Source organism: Oenanthe melanoleuca, chromosome 12 (genome assembly GCF_029582105.1).
Source record: "Oenanthe melanoleuca isolate GR-GAL-2019-014 chromosome 12, OMel1.0, whole genome shotgun sequence".
Taxonomy (NCBI): Eukaryota; Metazoa; Chordata; class Aves; order Passeriformes; family Muscicapidae; genus Oenanthe; species Oenanthe melanoleuca.
Window position 1 is genome coordinate 1,639,913 of NC_079346.1, and position 19,979 is coordinate 1,659,891.

A 19,979-nucleotide genomic window follows, 5' to 3' on the forward strand; every position below is an offset into this window, starting at 1 on the left:
CTGTCCAGCCTGGCCTTGGACACCCCCAGGGCTGGAGCAGCCACAGCTGTGCCAGAGCCTCACTGCAAAACAATTAGTTAATTATGACTGATGTCCAATAATAAACACACTCTCACTGCATCCACTTGGATTTAAATGTGATCTATGGCTTTGTTTTAACCAGGCTGGGCTTTCATTTGCATTCAAAAGCTGACAAATATTTTAACCTTTCTGAAATGCAGCGTGTTAAAATAAATGGAGGAGAGTTGATGAAAACTGTTAATTAACCTGCTTCTGTCTCATTAAGAGGCTGTGTTTAACCTATAGGTCATCTCCTCTTCCAGCTGATGTATGGATCTGATCTTCAGTGATGAGCTGAACAATCCAGCCTTTTATTAACAATGGAAAACTCCTGAACCTCCTGCTTTTTTGGGAAAGGTCAGAAAAATTCCTAAAGCAAAAGTGCTGAGCTATTAAAGACATTATTCTAACCTTTTTTTTTTTTTTTCCTGTGGTGGGGGAGGTTACAATAATGCTGACCCTGCAATACATGGTGGGTTTAAGGTAAAAATACAGAACAAAAATACTGTTTTTTTTCCCCCTCTACAGGTTATTCAGACTTAATGGTTGAACTTTTCTAAAAATATATTTTTTTCCTATTTTATGTGGTGAATCAGGTGTCTCTATAAGCACCAGCACTTGCTGCAGTGTTGATTCCATTATTTACCATTCAGCAAATATCAGTTTTAAGACCCTTGATGTGCCTGAAGGTTGGCTGGGGCAGTGAGGAGAAAGGAGAAGGTGGTGGGAGGGAAGAATCTGTGGCATTTCCCAAATCCAGAGGCAACATTTGCCACCAGCTGCACCCCCTCCATCACAAGCACACAGAACCTGGGGAAGCTGCTCAGGGGAGTCGATCTATTTGTATTTCTGCTTTGAAAAATATCACTCCAATAATGCTGGAGATTAGTCCAAAACTGGCACCAGAGCAAGGCAGGAGATCTATGCTTTTTAATATCAAGCTCTTCACCAAGATGACTTTTATCATGTTAATGGCTAAATCACACTGATTGTGAAAGAGCCAAAATGAGGCAATTAGTAAGGTCTGTGACAGCCCCAGCAAACAACACACAAGGTTTGCACTGGGAGCCAGATGGATATCTTCAATATATTTCTTATTGTCTGCTTGTGGTAATATGTTCAATTAAACTAAATCAGTACTACAGAAGAACCTCTGAATTGCCTGAAAAAAAAAATTAATTGTCTGCTGCAAATTTAATGAAGCTTAACACTTGTGTTATGTTTACAAGTTTTATTTGTTATGAGCAGTAAGTGCTTACAAGAGAAAAAGAAACTCTGAACTTACTTCATTCAGCAGCCCTAAGAGCTGGTGTTTGATTTGATTGCTGGGATTTGATTCCATTTCCATCTCTCTCTCTGCCATTCACTGGTTTTGTCCTTAGCAGCTCACTGGGGTTTTTTCTTTCCCCAGTAAGAGACTGGGAGCTCTGGCTGTGCTGTTCATTCACAGTTCTGTGATCCAAGCCTGGTCAAATGTTTGGCACAAACCTGTGGCAGGAGATGTCCCCAGAGGCTGCTCACTCTGCCCCTCAGCATCCTCCTCCTCCTCAGGGTGCTCACAGACCCAGCAGCTGTGCACTCACAGGGCCAGGGACATCCTCAGCTGGCAGGGACACTCAGGATCAGCCAGCCCAGCCCCTGCTCCTGCACAGACACCCCAACCCACCCTGGGCAGCCCTGGGAGGGTTCTCCAAACTCTCCTGGAGGCTGGGCAGTGCCCAGCATCCTCTGGGGGAAGAACCTTTCCCAAAAATCCAACCTAGCCCTCCCTGGCACAGCTCCAGCCATTCCCTGGTGCTGTCCCTGTCCCAGAGCAGGGATCAGTTGTGTTTGACACATTCACACTCAGAAAATCAGAAGCCAGAGTTGCCTGTGAGCAGCCCAGGGAGGCTTTGGGAAAAGCTCATGAGCACAGGAAGCATCTGCTGCTCATTTTGCCACCTCAGAATAATCACAACCCCTTTGCTTCAATGAAGTGTCAGAAGAGCAGGGATGCTGGGAGGATCCACAGCGATTTCCCCTCCCTTGGGGTGCCCTGATTTGGGTGATGACCTCAGGTCCTCACCTGCCCAGAGCTGGGAGGGACAGCAGACTCTGGGGGGGATGCACCTGCCAGTGCTGAGCCTCAAGCTGAGCCTCACACCTGCACAGGGGATGTGGGCCAGCAGCACACAGCAATGGAGCTGCAATGAACAGGGAACTCGCCTGAAACTCAAAAATCCTCAATTAAACCTCGTGCTCCAAGTGCCACATGGAGAAGAGTGTTGGGGAAGGTGAAGCAGGAAAATCTTACAAATATGAATGCTCAGATTCTGGGAATGTAGAAACCATGGACGAGATGGAAATGAAAGCCACGTTTGAGATGCCAAGCCCTAGTTACTGAATTCCCATGAAACAATGGGATGGCCCCTGAAGGTAATCCCCTCTTGATTGAACAATGCCCTTGGCCAGAGAGCAACTCCAAAGGGCACAAAAGACTTGCCAGGGTCCAAAGATTAGATCTTAGAGTTTAAAATGTAACACACTATGCTAATATAATAACTATGCTATATATAATAACTATGCTAATAGGCTGCATGTAAATGCTATAGTATTTGTATTTTGTGTTAGATTGATTAGTGGAAATCAGAATATTAATCATGGAAGGAAATTTACTGTATTGCAAACGGGAAGTCGGTCTCTTTACTCTCTCTCTACTCTCTCTCTTTACCCTCCCTCTTCTCTCTCTCTCTCCCCCCTTTATCTCTCTAATCTTGTTTTGTTTTGGGGCAGTCCCTAGCAGGCTCTATTATAATAAACTACAACTGCAGCCTTTAGCTTCAACAGAGCGTTTGAGTTTTGTCCCACACCATCCCAATACAAAGAATCCCGGAGTCTCCCGCAGAAGAGCTCCTGGAATCCTGAGATTCCAGCTGGATTCCAGCCCCACCTGCAGCTTCTGCTCCAGGATTCCCCTCCCGGGGCTGGTGGGGATCAGCAGAGCGCAGCCCTGCAGGATGCACAGCTCCCTCATTTAAACTCATTTTTGTGCCTTCACACAGTGCTCTGGGTCATCATTTTACTTAAACCCAGCTAAAGAGCCTTAATTGTGTCCTAGAAATAATTGGTGTCAGTGGAAATTGTCCAATTAGAGAGGAATATTTTCCTTTGCAATTTCACGGCCAAAGATTATGGCTTTCCTTGTCACTTGTGAAAATCAAACCTTTGCTGCTGGTTGTGACTCAGAAGTCAAGAAAGGTTTTTTCCTAACTTAGAAATAAGTTTTATTTCTTAAACATGAGAATACATAACATGTTCTCATGAATAAATCAGAGCCTGCATGACTCCATGGCACTCTCTGAGCTTTTTTTGCCTACAAATCCCTGATTTGGAGATTCTGGAGTGTAAGTTCATGCCCTAAATTGACTTTTCCTCCATGACATTTTTAAAAAAAATGTATTAGACTCGTTAAGGAATATTCATTCATGGCTGCACTACATATAAAAATTGTGTTCAGCAAGTGCTAAAACAAAATTTAAGAATAAGGAAACTTCTTTTGACGGTTTCAGAGTTGAGTCTTTATCTTGGTTTTGACACCAGCTGAACACAAACCTCGTGTGCTAGCCAGGAAAATTACAAAAAGCCCAGGAAATATGCACAACCCTCCAGTGCTGCTCTGGGATTATTCCCATAAACTCTCTCTTTTTTAAAATTATATTTTGTGCTTTCAACAGCAGGTGTCACTTAACCAGATCCCTTTTTGAAGGGATGACACATAACCAACATGAATTTAAGATTATGCTGAATGATGAGGAGAGAAAAATAAAGACTTTGCATGACCTTAAACACTGCAGGAACACAGAGGCCACTCTGTGCTGCAAAATGACAACCACTAAAACCAGAATAAGGGTGGGTGGGGTGGAAAATGCCTGCAGCCCCTTCCTGGGACAGCTTTTCCATAGGGGGAAAAAATCCGGGAGGTCTGCAGAGGGCTCCTGGGAACGTGGGCAGGGCTGAAACAGGTCAATGGATTTCAGCAGCTGCTGTAATTTTCCCTTGGTTCATGTTAAAAAAAAACTCTCAGCATCTTAATGTGTGGTTAATTCTTCCTCTTGGAGAAAAAGTTAAAGCCCCACTCCAAGGAATTGATAACCCAGTTACCCCAAAGTCACTTCAAACTCAGCAGAGCTGAGGACAGCTGGTACAACTCACAGTTACTGGAATTCACTGATTAAAAAAACCCCCAAAACTAAAACCAAACCCCACAGACACAAATTCCAAACAATGGAGTTTCAATTCTGATCAAGTGATGTTGAAACAGAGACAACCATGGGGGAAAGGAGGGACCATCACATCCCACTGCCACTTTCTGCAGAAGGCAAATGTCTCCTAAAGGACTGGAACAAGCTCAGCAAGAATTCCAGGTTTAAAGGCAGCAACATCTGAAGTCTCTGAAAAGTTACTCGATAATGGGCCAGAATTTACAGTATTTAATCAATTTTAACTGCAATGCAGCACTTCCACGCTCACACAGAGGAATAGGCTGGGAATGAAAAATGTGCTATTTTATAAGAAATAATTTGAATCACTGTGCTGGACAAAATCAAGACTATCTGTCTATTCAAGCGTGAGGAAAAAAATAACCTCCTGACATTATCTTTGTGTTCTTTCCTGCTAAAGTGACACTGATTCCAGCCAGGAAAGTTCTGCTTTTTCTGCCTTGAGCCCTCCTGTGACAGCCCAAACGAGAGGAGCTCACAGCAGCAGGAAAATGTTAAAGGTGCATCATAATTAAACAGGCAAATGAAGCCATTGGAAGTTGCCCTTGTCAGGGAAGCACCAACGTGAGCAGAATTGCTGTACCCCCACAGGAACCAACTCTACCAGGCAGTCAGAGATAAAGTTCAGCTAAAGTGTATTGAAATAGATGTGTTTAGATCTAGAGATGGATTTAAAGCAATTAAAATGTATTTAAATACATGTGTTTAGATCTAGAGATGGATTCACAGCTGAGCCCAAAGCAGATTTTGGGAAGCAGCCATGGGTGTGAGTGGTGGGACCACGATCCCTTCCCTCCAATGTCCCCAGAGCAAAGCTGATCACAGCTTCAAGAACAACTATTTAATTGTCTGCTGGGAGCACATCCTGCACTCCAAGGCCTTTCTCCTGCCCTGAGATCCACAGGGATCTGCTGCATCCCCTCCCAGCTTGTCTGGGGTGTGCCCCACACCCACCTCTGTGGGTCCCTGTGCTGGGTTGATGTGACAGAAATGTGGATTCTGTCCCAGCTGTTAACCCAGCTGGGCAGTGCCCCTGATCTCCTGGCACACATTCTCTGCTCATGGGCCATCTTTAAACCAGCTGGGCAATCATCTTTATCTTCCCACAGCCCATCCTCCCTCCAGGAGATATCTCCTGTTCATGGCCACTGAGTCCCAGGGCATGACTGATAAAATTCCATCATCCCACTGGGAGATGCTCCAGCCAGGGGAGGAGCCAAGCCTTTCCTACCCAGATAAAAACTGAGATTTGGGACACCAAGGCACCTTCTTTCCACTGGATTCCAGAGGAAAACCAGACCTTTGCACATCATCCCTGGAGCTCCAGAGGAAACTGCACCTTCTCCAGGAGCACTGCTCCAGCTGAACCACATCTGCCACTGCAGGAGGATGCAGCCACCATTGAATGGGACTGTGCCAACACCCTGACTGACTGACGGGTGTCAGCTTGGATTCTGACTCTGGCAGGGCTGGGATTGTTCTGTGTAATACTGCATTTCTAGTTTAATTTTCCCAGCAAAGAACTGCTATTCCTAATTCCCATATCTTTGTCTGAGAGCCCCTTAATTTCAAAATTATAATAATTTGGAGGGAGGGGGTTTACAGTCTCCATTTCAAAGAGAAGCTCCTGCCTTTATTGGCAGACACCTGTCCTTAAACCAGGACAGTCCCACTGCTGCTCCAGCTGGGATTTCAGCACAGGAGCCCCTCCTGGTGCTCCCCACATCCCCAGCTTTCATTGCAGCTCCGTGGAATCAGTTTCCTCTTTCAGCCAGCTGATACCACTGCATTAAATACAAATAAACTCATATTGTACAGGCTGTGCCTGTTTATTCTATTTGTCATTTAATCCCCCAGTACTCAGACAGCCTCTAATCTTTCTGTGTGTTGGAAGAATTGAACATTTAGCCTCAAGTACAGGAAAAATTGAGGGAACAAGATGGAAAATTAATATTTATATAATACATGGAAACACACACCATGTTTTACAGAGCTCTGAACACTGCCTTAGAAGGAGCTGCTTCTCCAGCCTTACAAACTCAATCCTGCTTTTTAATTTAAAGGTCAAACTATACAAGCAACTTTCTAACATTTCAGGTCTTGGAGGCCAAGAGGTTCTCATTTAGCACCAGCCAACAGAACAAACCCAAAGCACAACTGCACTGCTTCAGAAAACCACTGGGGCTCACCCAGCCTGACAACAGAATGTTAATACCCAGCCCTATGGGCACCTGTCAGGATTTGATATTTTTTAAACTGTCTACTCATGCATAAAATGAATATTTATTCATCTTTCTCTGGTTGTTTGCCAGGGAGTTATTTTAAGCTCCCTGCTCCTGGTGTAACACATTCCCTTCCTCCTCTCCCATCCTTGCCTACACTGTCCCTGACACTGTCGGCATCTCTCCCTGAGAAAGGAAATAAAAAAACCAGAAGCATAGCCTGCAATATTAATGGAAGAACTCAGAGAGGTTAGAAAAAATGTCTTGACCTTCACAGTTTTTCACTCAATGACATAGGAGGAGTTAGAAAAGAATGCAAGCATATCTTAAGGTCAAAAACCACATCAGCTGTTAAATTAGTCTTTTTGTACACCACACAACTGAGTTAAAATCAGGAATTCACTCATATTTCTGGCCATGCTCACACATGTTTTACTTGGGGCAGAGAAACTCAAGCATTTCACTCTGTAATACAATATTTTACACAGTTCATTTGGAGTTCAGAATAGTTTCTGCTCTTTTATACTTTTTATGGGCCAGACTCTGAAATTGCATTTCTCAGTTTGCTGTTAATATCCACATCTCGGGCTCAGGAGCTGATTCTCTGCTTCATGCACATGTGTCACTGCCATTAATGCAAATGGAATGGAGTCAAAACAGAGCACTGAGGGGGAAAAAAGCCCTCACTAATCCTTTATAACCTCAGCATGAACAAAAGTGATTTGTGGAGCACGGGGAGGCAGAGATCAGGTACAACAACTGCTGAGGTTTTCCTGGGACTCCCAGGATATTCTTTGGGCACTGGGAGGGAGGAAGGATGAGCCAGGAGATAAAACCATGACTTTGGAATAACAGCACCCAGCCACTCCTGTTTACTCAGAAAAAAAAAAAAAAAAAAAAAGTTTTTTATGGTGGGAGAAGCAGCCCCTGAACTGCAGCTCCTGATTCTCCACCTTGGGGTCTTGCAGCACGAGGGAAACCAGGAGAGCCCAGATGTGGAACCCCACCCTGCTGCTGCCCCTGGGGATGGGGATTGGGGCTGGATTTGCTGTTTTGCCCCCCAGTTTTGCTCTGGGACAGACAGGGGCTGGTCACAGGCTGCCCAGGGAATGCCCCATCCCTGGCACTGCCCAAGGCCAGGCTGGACAGTGCAAGTGTCCCTGCCCATGGCAGGGGGACACTGGATGGGATTTAAGGTTCCTTCCATAATTTTGATAATGGATAAAGTCTTTTATGTTTGTCCTCCCTGAGCAGCCCTTTCCTGGCTGTTTGCTGCAGGTGCCTCTTAGGGCAACCCAGATTAGGAAAAGAGAGAAACATCTACAGAGACCTAACTCTGGTTTTCACTTCTCTCTGTTCTTGTTTTCAGTGACCAAAATAACCCCAAATTTGTTTGGGTCCACATGCTTCCCTACATGGTTCAGAAAATCCCAGACTGGTTGGGGTTAGAAGAAACCTCTGGATGTGTTCCAGCTCTTAAAAACATGGATTAAAACCTGCATTGAAACATTTCAAGTGTTTCCTATATACCACAGAAAGAGCTGACAAGGAGAGTCTCTGAGTATGATCCATCACTGCCAATGTGTGGGAGAATTAAAACTGACAGCATTAGAGCTTTTGGATTGATTTATCACTTTGTAATCAATGTTTCCTGATTTGCTATCCAATATAGGTTTTTCCCCAAATGAGAAGGAGCTAGAGAGTGATTTCAAGGGTAATAACCTCAGTGTTCATGGCCTATAATAATTAATCAGACACTGGACTACTCATCAGCAGGGCAAAAATTAATTCAACACATTTGTCAGTGTCTCTCATTGCTTATCAAATTATTCCTTTAAATATCTTTGTCCAGTTATTCCTTTAAGTATCTTGGTCACATCACAGCTTTACTTTTGAAAACAATATTTGACAGAACACGAACAAACACTCGGAATTCCCGAAATGCCCTGGAGGAGGAACAAAGACAATAAATGGGAGTTTGTGGCCCAGGCAGGCACAGTGCCAGTGGCTTTAGTCACCTTTGACCAGCAGGCTGCCCGTGCTGCTGGCTGTCCCAAAGTGGTTGGTGGCCACGCAGGTGTAGCTCCCCGCGTCCGATTTGGTGACGTTGACGATGCGCAGGCTCCCGTCGTCCAGCACTGTGATTCTGCAAAGACAGCACGCACAGCAGCTTTAGCTCTCTGTGTTTAAATCCTCCATGCAGCCCTTTTGGGTGTGCACTAATTGTGGATGGTGTGAGCAGCAGCCAGCCCTGCCCTGCCCTGCCCTGCCCAGGAGCTGAGCTCGAGTCCCTCTGGCTGTGCTCCATAAACACCGAATGCATCATTTGCAGGAGTTTTCCGTGTCTTTACCCCAGGGTGATTTTCACTGACACATCAGCAGCTCCTGTAGGTTTTCCATGGCTCTGTGCTTTGATATCCAGCCCTCTCTCCATGGCAGCAGTGGTGCCCTGGCTCTGTGGCAAATCCGCGCTGCTGCGGGGCCAGATGTGCTGGAGCCAGATGTGCTGGAGCCAGATGTGCTGGGGCCAGATGTGCTGGAGCCAGATGTTTCATTCCTGAGGCTTTTCCAGCAGGATCAGGGCTTTGCACTGAGGGCACCACGCTGCCAAGCTCGCTCCCCACCCCTCTGCCCGGGTTTCTCTGCACTGGTGCTTGCAGGTTCAATGTCCTGTGTCCCTGCCATGCTCTGCACATTCCCCACCTGGACTGGGGGTTATCTGCAGTCTGGAGGGCAGCAGGCAGGTGAGGATGGAATGGTAATTCCTGGGTGATCCCAATCCCCTCCTACTGCACAAGAGCACTTCAGGCTCCCCCTGTTCTCCCAGCGAGATTTGCCTCTTGTTGTGGTTTTGTTGATTTTTTTCCTGCTCTAAGTCAGTGAACACAGAAAACCTGATTTTGCCCAGTAAATACAATTGGAAAATAAATGATTTGAGCCCTGTGAAGGCATCACCTAAGGAGACTCCAGAAAAAAACCCTTTTCCCACCCTAAAATCACCTCTTTACCCAACATTTTTACCTCCTCAGAATCACATCCTGCAGCACAATCTGCTTTCTCACCTTCAGCCATGGAAAAATCTTGTATTAATTCCTGCCTTGTCCTGCTCAATTATTTCCCAATTTCACTGAAATGAAGAAGCCTTTCTGCATCCTTAATGCCAACCAAGTGGTCTGAGAAACTGGGAGGAAAGAACCTCAGGAACAGCACAGGCACAGCTGCAGGAGGGCCAGGGGGCTTTAGGGAATCACCTGGAGACAGGTGAGTGAAGTCCCAGCCTGAGCCAAGGCACAAAGTCCAGCACCAAGGTCCCCCTGGGGCTCGTGCCAGCTGCAGCCACAGGGCTGGGCAAGGTCTCCAGTGGCACTGAGCAGTCCTCAGCTCCCCCAGGGAGTGCTGAGGGTGCCCTGTGCCATCCACAGGCTCTGGGTGGGCACACACGAGCTGCAGAGCCCCCATTCCCAGAGCTGCTCCCACTGTGTGGGTGAAGAAAGCACAGGATGCTCTGAGAGCATCACCCATCTCTGTCCTGCCCCCAAAGCCCAGGGCACAGCAGAGAGCAGGGACAGAGGTGACATTTCCCCAGCAGTGATATTAATGGGAGCCTCTCAGCTGGCTCATGGTCTCCAGACTGTTGCAGTCAGCAATGCTCACTGCTGTCATTTATTTCTGAGGGGCTCCAGGGGCAGGGGTTTGCTCCTGTGGCAGTCTGTGCAGCTCAGAAACTGGGAGGGAGCAGTGGGGAGAGCCTTGTCCCATCCCCTGCCCTGCCTGGGCAGCACCAGCGGCTCCCCAGGAATTCTTTGCTGCCCTTTTCAATCCCAGGTCTTCAGGAAGCACAGGGCCTTTGTGAGAGCTGGAGGTGCCCTTGGCAAGCACTGACATCCAGTCAGTGTGAGCCAGGACAGGCTCAGCACTGTGCTCCAGCTCTGCCCCACCAGGCTCTGCCCCCCTTCCCTCCCTCCACACTTCTGCCACCCCAGGAAACCCAGAAAAAAGTGGAGGTTTTGATTATTTCTGTACACTTGAGGTTTTATTTTTAGTTATTTAGGCTTTGTTTTCAGCCATATGGCTGAAAGCTATTTACTGGCTAATCTCTTCCATAGATCATTTTAATTGTGTCTGTTGATGAGGCCAGATTTAATTTCAAATTCTAATTCCTTTTCTGTCTGTCTTTCCCCTGCTATTGGTTTCCTCCTCAGCTGCCTTGATTCCCAGTGTCAGCTGCTTTGTGGTTGATGTGGAGTGGGTTGCCCTGGGGGATCAGGACAGACAATCCTTTGGCACATCTCACCTTTATTTCCTTCCCTTCCTGAGCTGAGCCTGTGCTCCCAGCTTTGCAGCCTGAGCCCAAGGACACCCTTTAACCCCAGCATTATCTGGCAAAGAGCTCAGAGCTGCCCTGAGCTCTCCAAACCCCTTCCCCAGGGAGCCCCCAGCAATGTTCAGTTCTCATCTGGTCCCTCAGTAACTCCCTGCACGCTCCTGCAAACCAGCAGCATTAAAAGTGACAGATAACTGTACAAGTTAACTGATTTTTCCCAAATAAATCAGACCATTAAAACCTCTCTGACTCATTGATTAGGAGGCCTCATGATTATGTGGCTCTTTTTGCTGAAGCTGCTTTTCTGCAGTGAATGTTTTGTCCTCTAATCTGAATCCAATGTGTTAAAAGTTAACAAATAATTATTTGAACACTTGGAAATTTGTTACAGTTAGTTGAGAAAGGAGGAAGGCCTCTCACTGATATTGCTAACTCCCAAATTGTCTTTGCAAATTTATCTGCATTAAATGAGATGAGAGGCTCATTTCAGGTTCTCAAACTGCTAATTGGCTCGAGAGCAAACAGCCCTTCAGCCACAACTTTCAGCAGTTTGGGTGAAAAAGTTCTTCCAAGACACAAAGTTCAAGCTGAATGAAGCCCTGCTCAGTGCTCTCTGCTCTGAAATCCACCCTCAAAATGTTCTTTAAACAGATGCCTGGGCAGACATAAAAGCAAACCACATTTCCCATAAACACACACATCAGAACAAAGTGCTGGCTGCTGAGTGTGCACCTCTTTAAACCACTACAGACTTGAAAAAGGAGCTACTGACTTGCTATTAAATGTTCTGGGCTCCCTGACTCTACTAACAGCAGTGGTAACAATAAATAAAAATATAAATATCTTCTTGCACAGGTTAATGAACTGTTCTGATGCTAACCTGGCTCATGGTCACTGCTAATCAGAGAAAAATCAAAGAAGATAAAATATCCATTTGGGGGGAAAAAAAGAAAGAAAAAAGACAATTTAAGATAGTTTAGCATCCTTATAGTAAGAAAGGTCATCTATTTTAAACCCTGCACTTGTAAGAAAAAATCTGGGGGTCTGTGTTGTCAGCTGGAGATTTCAGGTCCACAGGGAGCAAAGATGGGTCTGGAATTAGGAGATAAATGCATTGCTTGTTTCCTAAACTGAACACTGGGCTCTACTGCAGCAAGAGCTGACCTTGTCAGTGTCTTGATCAAAACTCTTCTGGGGATAAAGGACCTTTAAAAAAGCTGCAAACATCCCTCCCAGCCTTCCTCAGCCACTTCCATTCTGCCACTGCAGCAGCAAATGGGAGAAATTGCTGAAGCCTTGGCAGCACCCAGGGAGCTGAGAGGGACAGGGACCCAGAGCAGCTCCTGGGACAAGGACAGGACAGGGGAACACTCCCAGTGCCAGGGGCAGGGTGGCTGGGATATCCATCCCAGGGGGATCACAGAACTATGGGATATCAGGATATCCATCCCAGGGGGATCACAGAACTGTGGGATATCGGGATATCCATCCCAGGGGGATCACAGAACTGTGGGATATCAGGATATCCATCCCAGGGGGATCACAGAACTGTGGGATATCGGGATATCCATCCCAGGGGGATCACAGAACTGTGGGATATCGGGATATCCATCCCAGGGGGATCACAGAACTATGGGATATCGGGATATCCATCCCAGGGGGATCACAGCCCATGGGATATCGGGATATCCATCCCAGGGGGATCACAGAACTGTGGGATATCAGGATATCCATCCCAGGGGGATCACAGAACTGTGGGATATCGGGATATCCATCCCAGGGGGATCACAGAACTGTGGGATATCGGGATATCCATCTCAGGGGGATCACAGCTCTCTGGGATATCCCACAGGGATCACAGCTCTCTGGGATATCCCACAGGGATCACAGCCCATGGGATATCCCACAGGGATCACAGCTCTCTGGGATATCCCACAGGGATCACAACCCTCTGGCTCAGGCAGTAACACTCACTCACCCTGAGTCTCCAGGAGCAGCTGGAGAGGGAGGGAGAGCCCAGGCAGACCTGGGGCAGTGGCAGCAGCAGCAGCAGGGCAGAATCTCTGCTCTGATCCACTGGGGCCTGTTCCCAGCTCTGTGAATCCCTGGTTCCCTCAGCCTGGATGCAGCTCTGATTCATGGAGCCCACTGCAGCGTCCCAGGAGCAGGTAAATATTCCTCAGGCAGTAACATATGCGTTCAGAGACAGAAACTGTCCTGCCGAGCTCAGGAGGAGTTTTATCCCCGACTTTGTAACAAAGAGATGGAGCCTTTACTTGGAATAAAGGAGAGCAGAAACCTGCCCAAGCCCTGGAGCACATCCTGACCCTGAGTGTCAGTGGGAATCTGACCTGTGGGAGCGTGGCTGCATCCCCTGCACCTCCCAAACGTGCCTGCTGCTCAGCCTGGGGCTCCTGCTCTGCCACAACATTCCCTTAAAACCCCAGACCCAAGGATCCACCGGAACATCTCGCTCTGGAGTTGAATTAGGAAAAGCTCGTGGCTGCAGGAGGCAAAGCAGCAGCACGGCAGAGCCAGGGGTGCCTGGAGCTCAGCTGCAGCCTGGGCAGGCACTGACCTGCCCATGGGAATTATTCCCCAATTCCCACAGCACAGCAGCTGCCACGGCAGGTACCCCTCAGTCTGTCCTCCCAGCTCACCCTCTATTCTCCTGTTCAGCAGGGGGAAACGTGGGATCTGGCTGGAATAAGAATGGAGTACAAATGCAGGGCACAGGGCAGCCTGGCTGTGTGTCCCCTTCCCCTGGGACACAGCACAACTCAGCACTGCACATCAGAGCTCAGAGCTTCTTGGGAGAAAAAGTGCCCAGAATTACAAATTGTCTTTTTTTTTTTTTTTTTTTTTTTTTTTTTAATGGTTTCATTAGCTCTGCTGCAATGGAATAAGGTATTTTGTTTTCATATCTGATCATTTTAGCATTTTAATTTATGGAATACAAGCATAACTACCCTTGCTTTCACTCTTGATTAAACACAGGCAGCTGAGATATTTCATGCTTAGCCAAGTGAATATTTTAAATATTTTTTTCCCCCACGAAACAATGCTTAGGATGTCCGATCCTTTTTCTATTACAGGGAGAAAAGATGTCTTAGAGCAAGCATTTAAATGAACGTCAGCTGGAAGAAACACACACTGAGTGCAATTTGAGATAAAACTACCATTGATCCCTTCATGTACAGCCTTTGTGGCAGTGGTGACGTGGCTATTGAAAAGAGACACTGGTGCCAGAGTTCTTCTGAGAGATAATCCTTCTTCTGAGAGAGGATTTAGGTTAAATGTACCTGTGAAAAACAGTGTATTTCAGCTGGCATGATGAATGGCCCATTGTTCATCCTCCTGCCTGGGCTGGGGGGCTGGAACAGAGGAGAAAGCAGAAGCACCAGGCAGCCCTGACTGCAGCCTCAGCACTCTATTTGTTCCCTCTTTTCCCAGAGTTCCTAGGCAGGAATATCTAGAGCACTTTTTAGCCACAACTCCAGGCAATTGCATTATTTATCAAATTATTTCTATTTCTATCAGACGTCTCTGTAGCTGTTTATTACCTTTTAAATAATGCTTGCCATGCAGTGGGGGTTATTAAACTGATCTCATGGATGTGGTACTGGCCATTAGGCTATTTTGGGTAAACAGTGAAGTTTATAAATCCTCACAGGTTTTACTGCTCAGAGCACAGCCCCCCCAAAATCAGGGACACAGCTCATCTCTTGAAGGATGGGTGGCCCAGGGTGTATCCACAGGTAATAAATAACTCCTGTGGCCCTGGATGCTGCCCCAGGTGTGACTCCAACTTTGTGTTGCACAAATAACTAACAGCCAGGCCAGAGCTTTCAGCTTCATAACCTCCACCTGCATTAAAATACCCCAAAAAGGGTCTGGGGCTCACCCCACAGCTCTGCACAGGGGACAGAGCCCTGACCCTGCCATGTCACTGGGGCTCCCACCCCTCACCAGCCCCAGCCCAAACCCTCAGCACCCCCAAGGGCTCCCAGGCTGGGGCTTGCTCCCCATCCTGCTGCTGCAGTGGCTCTGAAAGGAGCAGGGGATGGTGCCCACCCCTCCAGCAGTGTGGGACACCAACACAGGGCTCACAGCACCAGCCTGAGCCAGGAGGGACAGTCTGGGTCAGTTCTACAGTCAGGACAAACCCAAGGGAAGGGCAGGGTGATCCTGTGTGCTGGAGCACCACAAGGGAGCCCATTTAAATTTCCACTGACTCTGGGACTGTGCACCCAGCTCCCACACACCTGGCAGCTGTACCTCTCACAAACCCCCAGAGCTGCTCCAGTGTTTATTTGTCTGTAAGGACCTGTCTTTTCATGGTTCACAGAAGAGCCTGAGATAATTTAGAGCCTCTGTCAAAGCCCATTTAATTTAGTGCACGTCTCTCTCTCAGTGAAGGCAGCAGCAGATAAGTTCTGCCTTATCCATGACAGCTGACAGGCCTCTTAACACCAAACCCCTGATAATTAATTTTCAGGTAAGGACTATATTTGCTCTGAATAAACTGAGGTAAAGTCCTGTTGCATTGAGCTCAGTAGAATATCTCCCACTTCCCAACATGGGGAGTCATTCCCCTTTGTCCTGGCACTGTCCATGGAAAAAGTCACTCTCCCTCTTATCATAAAACCCTGTAAATAATATTCTAAAGAGAAAGAAAAAACAGGACATATTTTGCTCAGATGACTATTTTGGATATTATAGTAGTGGAAACATCAAACAGCACACCACCACTGAATTCAGCATCAGCTTAAAGCACCCATGGATTTGCCATCCTGAGTCTCCCACAATTTTCTTTTTCCACCAATCGTTTATCTGCAGTGATGGAGCAGTCCAAAGCAATAATGCTGCACCCAGCCATTATTAATATCTATAAGCACAAAACCTGTGGTTTGTCATCATCTTCCCTTTGGTCTGCACATTCTGAAGACAAATCTGGAAGTGACAGAACCTCCTGATGGAGCAGGGAGGGAGGAAAGGAAGGGAGCATTTACAGCTATTAGAGACTGCATGTAGATTGTTCAGAGATGCCTGGAGTTATAATTCAAATACAAAAATATCCCTAGGTTATCTAAGAAGAACAGTTCTCTGGAAAATATCTTCCTTAAGGGATGCTGATAACGGGAGGAAACAAATGAAAACCAAACACAAGAACTGTGAGGGACCCTGAAGGGAGTGAGGGGGCTGTGAGAATCTCAAATAATAGAAACCTTTCTGCCTTCTCTCCCCAGCCACTCTTTTTTTTACTACACAAAAAATTAAAATAAATACAGTCAGAAAGCCCATGCCATCAAAATAAATATTTGAGCAAGCAGATTTGAGTAAAGCCAAGGCAAGCTTTGTTTTTACAACAGATTTCATTCCTGAGACAGTGGCAGTGACAATTTGATACGGGAAGGTTCTGCAAGTCTAGAAAGGTCTGATGGTGCAAAGAGCCAATTTTCCATGGATTTTGGTGGGAAATGAGACCACCCCCGTGGGAAATGGCCCTTTTGACACAGCCCCTCCAGCTGAAGTTTATTTTACACACAAATCTGGCTGTTTGCTATAAACCATGAACACTGTGATGGCACCACGAGGGACAGGCATGCTCCACACTCCAAACAAAAGGCTCAGGACCTGGACCAGCTCTTGCTGGTGGCACTGGAGGGGAAAAGAACACTAAAAAGCACCTCATGAAAAGCTAAACCCTCCCTTTCTGCACAATTAGAGCAGAGACTCAGCTCTCCACATCCTCCTGTGCTCACAAGAGAGGAAAATCCTGCCCAGGCAGCAGCAGGTGCTGCAAAGCCACTCCTGCTTTCACTCTGCCTAATGTTCAGTGGAATATTTGCTGTGCTCATTGTTCCAGGGCACTGGCTATAGCCCAAGGCATGGAAATTAAATGACTTCTAGTCCATGGAGAGGGACAGTGGAAATCCAAGGAATCGTGTTTGGAGTGCAGCATCCAAACACCTACGCCAGAAACTCCTTCCTGCAAAGGAAAAGCTTGACCCTCTGCCTACAGCCAGCAGTGGGGAGGTTTGGAGAGCATGAGAATGAGAGGGAACTCCACTGGAGCTCATAAAAATTATTTTCTTATGAGGGGGAAAAAAAAATAAAAAATCCATGCAGGATTTTCAGTGCATCAGCTGCTGACACAAAGCGTTTCTGGGAGCGTGCATGAGATCACAGCAGAGGCAGCAAATGCACTCTCAGCTTATTTGTTCCAGCTGATACCACCCGAGTTCAAGCCCAAAGGCACAGCCTTTCAAAGATAACACATCTTTCCCCCTGGTTCCAACAGAAAATGCCCAAAGTACAAAGAGAAATTACACACTCAGCTTGTAATGGACATTAACAGGTTTGTGAGATCCAAGGCCACATTTACATCACTTCAAAATGATGTCTGAATGGCCAGCAAGAATATCACCAAGTCTGAAATGTTCATTGGGAATCCTTCTTCCCCTTTAGACAGGTAATGATTTCCCTGGATTCTAAAAGTGCACCTCAAAGCCCTAACTATAAAATCATTGCCTGCTTGCTCTTCACCATAAAAACACCCAAGAGAAGAAACTTCTGATAATATTTTTTTTCCTTCACATTGCTACAGACATACTAAAATCACTATCACTGCTTTCTTCAGCTGGAGGACAAGCAGGAAGTCACACATCAATTCCAAACTGCATTCAGGAGAGTGGTGACAGGCATTTCTTTGGCAAGCAGAGGCTGCAGGGTGTGCAAACCTCATCCTGCTCCCTCCAGCAGCAGCACTGGGGGCAGGGACCAGCTCCTTCTGGAGCAGATTTACACAGAGGAGGGACAATCTGTGTGTCCAGCACTCAGAGATGAATTCAATAATCATAAAACCATGAGGGACCTCAAGCAGGAACAGCAACAGGTGACACATTTCTTTTGAGGGCATCAATATAGGACATGGTCTGTGGAGGTTGGATTGCTCTGGGACAGAGCTCTGGATCCTTTACCTCCTCCACCACTGCAAGAGAATTCTGCTTTTAAAATTAATCCACAAGCACCAAGGTAAAAGCCTGATGATTTATCTTAAATCCCTGTGACAGGTTTCTCTTAAGGGTATCTTCATTCTGCTTTTAGCAGGACACATCTCACTGTGCTCTGGAGGTTGGATTCCTCTGGGACAGAGCTCTGGATCCTTCACTCTCTCCACCTCTGCAAGCAGAATTCTCCTTTTAAAATTAATCCACAAGAACTAATATAAAAGCCTGATGACTTCTCTTGACCCCTTGTGACAGGTTTCTCTTAAGGATATCTTCATTCTGCTTTTAAGGATGTCAACACAGGACATGTCTCACTGCTATCCAGAGGTCAGATGCCTCTGGGACAGAGCTCTGGATCCTTCACCCCCTCCATCTCTGCAAGAGAATTCTGCTCTTAAAATTAATCCACAAGCACTAATATAAAAGCCTGATGATTTCTCTTGAACTCTTGTGACAGGTTTCTCTTAAGGATATCTTCATCCTGCATTTAACAGGTCACATCTGGCTGCTGTCCAGAGGTCAGATGCCTCTGGAATAGATTTCTGGATCCTTCACTCTCTCTACCTCTGCACAGCTCTGCTTTTAAAATCAATCCACTGAGGTAAGAGCCCTTTGACTTTTCTTGACCGCCTGTGACAGGTTTCTCTTAAGGATATCTTCATCCTACATTTAACAGGTCACATCTGGCTGCTGTCCAGAGGTCAGATGCCTCTGGGACAGAGCTCTGGATCCTTCTCCACCTCTGCACAGCCCTGCTTTTAAATCAATCCACAAGCAGTGAGGCAGAGCCTCTGTGCTGCCTCCTGCCCCTTGGGTGCCAGCAGGGCTCTGAGCTGGTCCAGCAGCAGCACAGGCTGCAGGGGTGTCCTGCACGTGTTCCACTGAGCCTGCAGCCAGCCCAGGCTGAAGGACCTGCTGGGGACAGGAACAGCTTGCTGCTGCTGCAGGAGGCTGTGTCACAGCATGAGGGACAGGCTCCTTCCAGGAGTGCCAGCTGAAACCTGGCACAGGCTGGGACTGCACTCTCAGAGCATTCTGCAACAGTTTGTGCCTGGAAACAGGAAATCATTTCCTGCTTCTGCAGCAGCAGATGGAAGAAATGGAAATTTTAGGGATCAGCCTAATTATTGATGCATGCAAAACAAACCAGCACCAAAGCCAGATTCTGCACTAATCTCTAACCTTTCTCAGGTAACCTTTAGCTGGAAACATTTATAGAATCATGAAATCATTTTTAGGTAAAGCCCTCTAAGAACACTGAGCCCAGCTGTTAACCTGGCACTGCCAAGGCCACACTGACCCATGTCCCCATTGCCACACATTTGAATCCTCCAGGGATGGGGACTCACTGCACTGCCCTGGGCTGGACAACCCTCTCAGTGCTGAACCTGCTGTGACCACAGAACCACAGGATGGTTTGGGTTGGGAGGGACCCTGAAGCTCATCCATGGGCAGGGACACCTTGCACAGACCAGACTGCTCCAAATCCCAGTCCAGCCTGGCCTTGGTCTCCCAGAACAACACAGAGCTAACCCCAGCCTCTGCTGGCAAACAGCCTGTGAACAGGAGGCCATCAGGGACAGCTTTCCAAGACTTCTGACCACCAATTCCAGTGGCTTCCTGGTCCATTTTATTCTCTTTCCGCAGAAAATTGGTTGCAATAAGTTGAGAAGTCAGTTATTTCAGATGTTGCACTGAAGTAGAACCAGCTCGTGCCAAAGTCCAAAGTTGCACTGTCCATTCAAACTTCAGAAAGCCATTTGCAGGGTGTCATTTTTCATTTCACCTGGGCAGGATGTCATGAAAACCCCACAAATTATTGATGGTTTGGTTACCTGTCTGCCTTCAAGAAATTGCACAGGTGCTTTATGTAAAAAAAAAAATGCAAAGAGTCAACACATTTAGTGCAGAGCAATGATGGGAAGCATCCTTTGAGGTTTTCTTTTCTGCTGAAGTGTCACTGGGCTGTGTGTCCAAAAGACACTGCTGGCAATTCATCTCTCAAGTAATCAGGATAAAAATATCACCATGGTTTGTACCCTGGCAGCAGCCTGGGAAAGATGTGCTGTCTGTCCTCTTGCCATTTTCTTTCTGGCTGTTT

General features: G+C 46.8%; 1 protein-coding gene across 3 annotated transcripts in view; it reads right to left on the reverse strand.

Moving 5' to 3' along the window:
• The window catches only part of LOC130258400 (contactin-4), a 259,140-nt gene that overhangs the window by 23,151 nt on the left and 216,010 nt on the right, over positions 1 to 19,979 (reverse strand). For all 3 annotated transcript variants that reach the window (XM_056501727.1, XM_056501725.1, XM_056501726.1), the window contains one exon: positions 8,560 to 8,687. In XM_056501727.1, the coding sequence (XP_056357702.1) occupies positions 8,560 to 8,687 (128 nt within the window). The remainder of the gene's footprint in view (positions 1 to 8,559; positions 8,688 to 19,979) is intronic.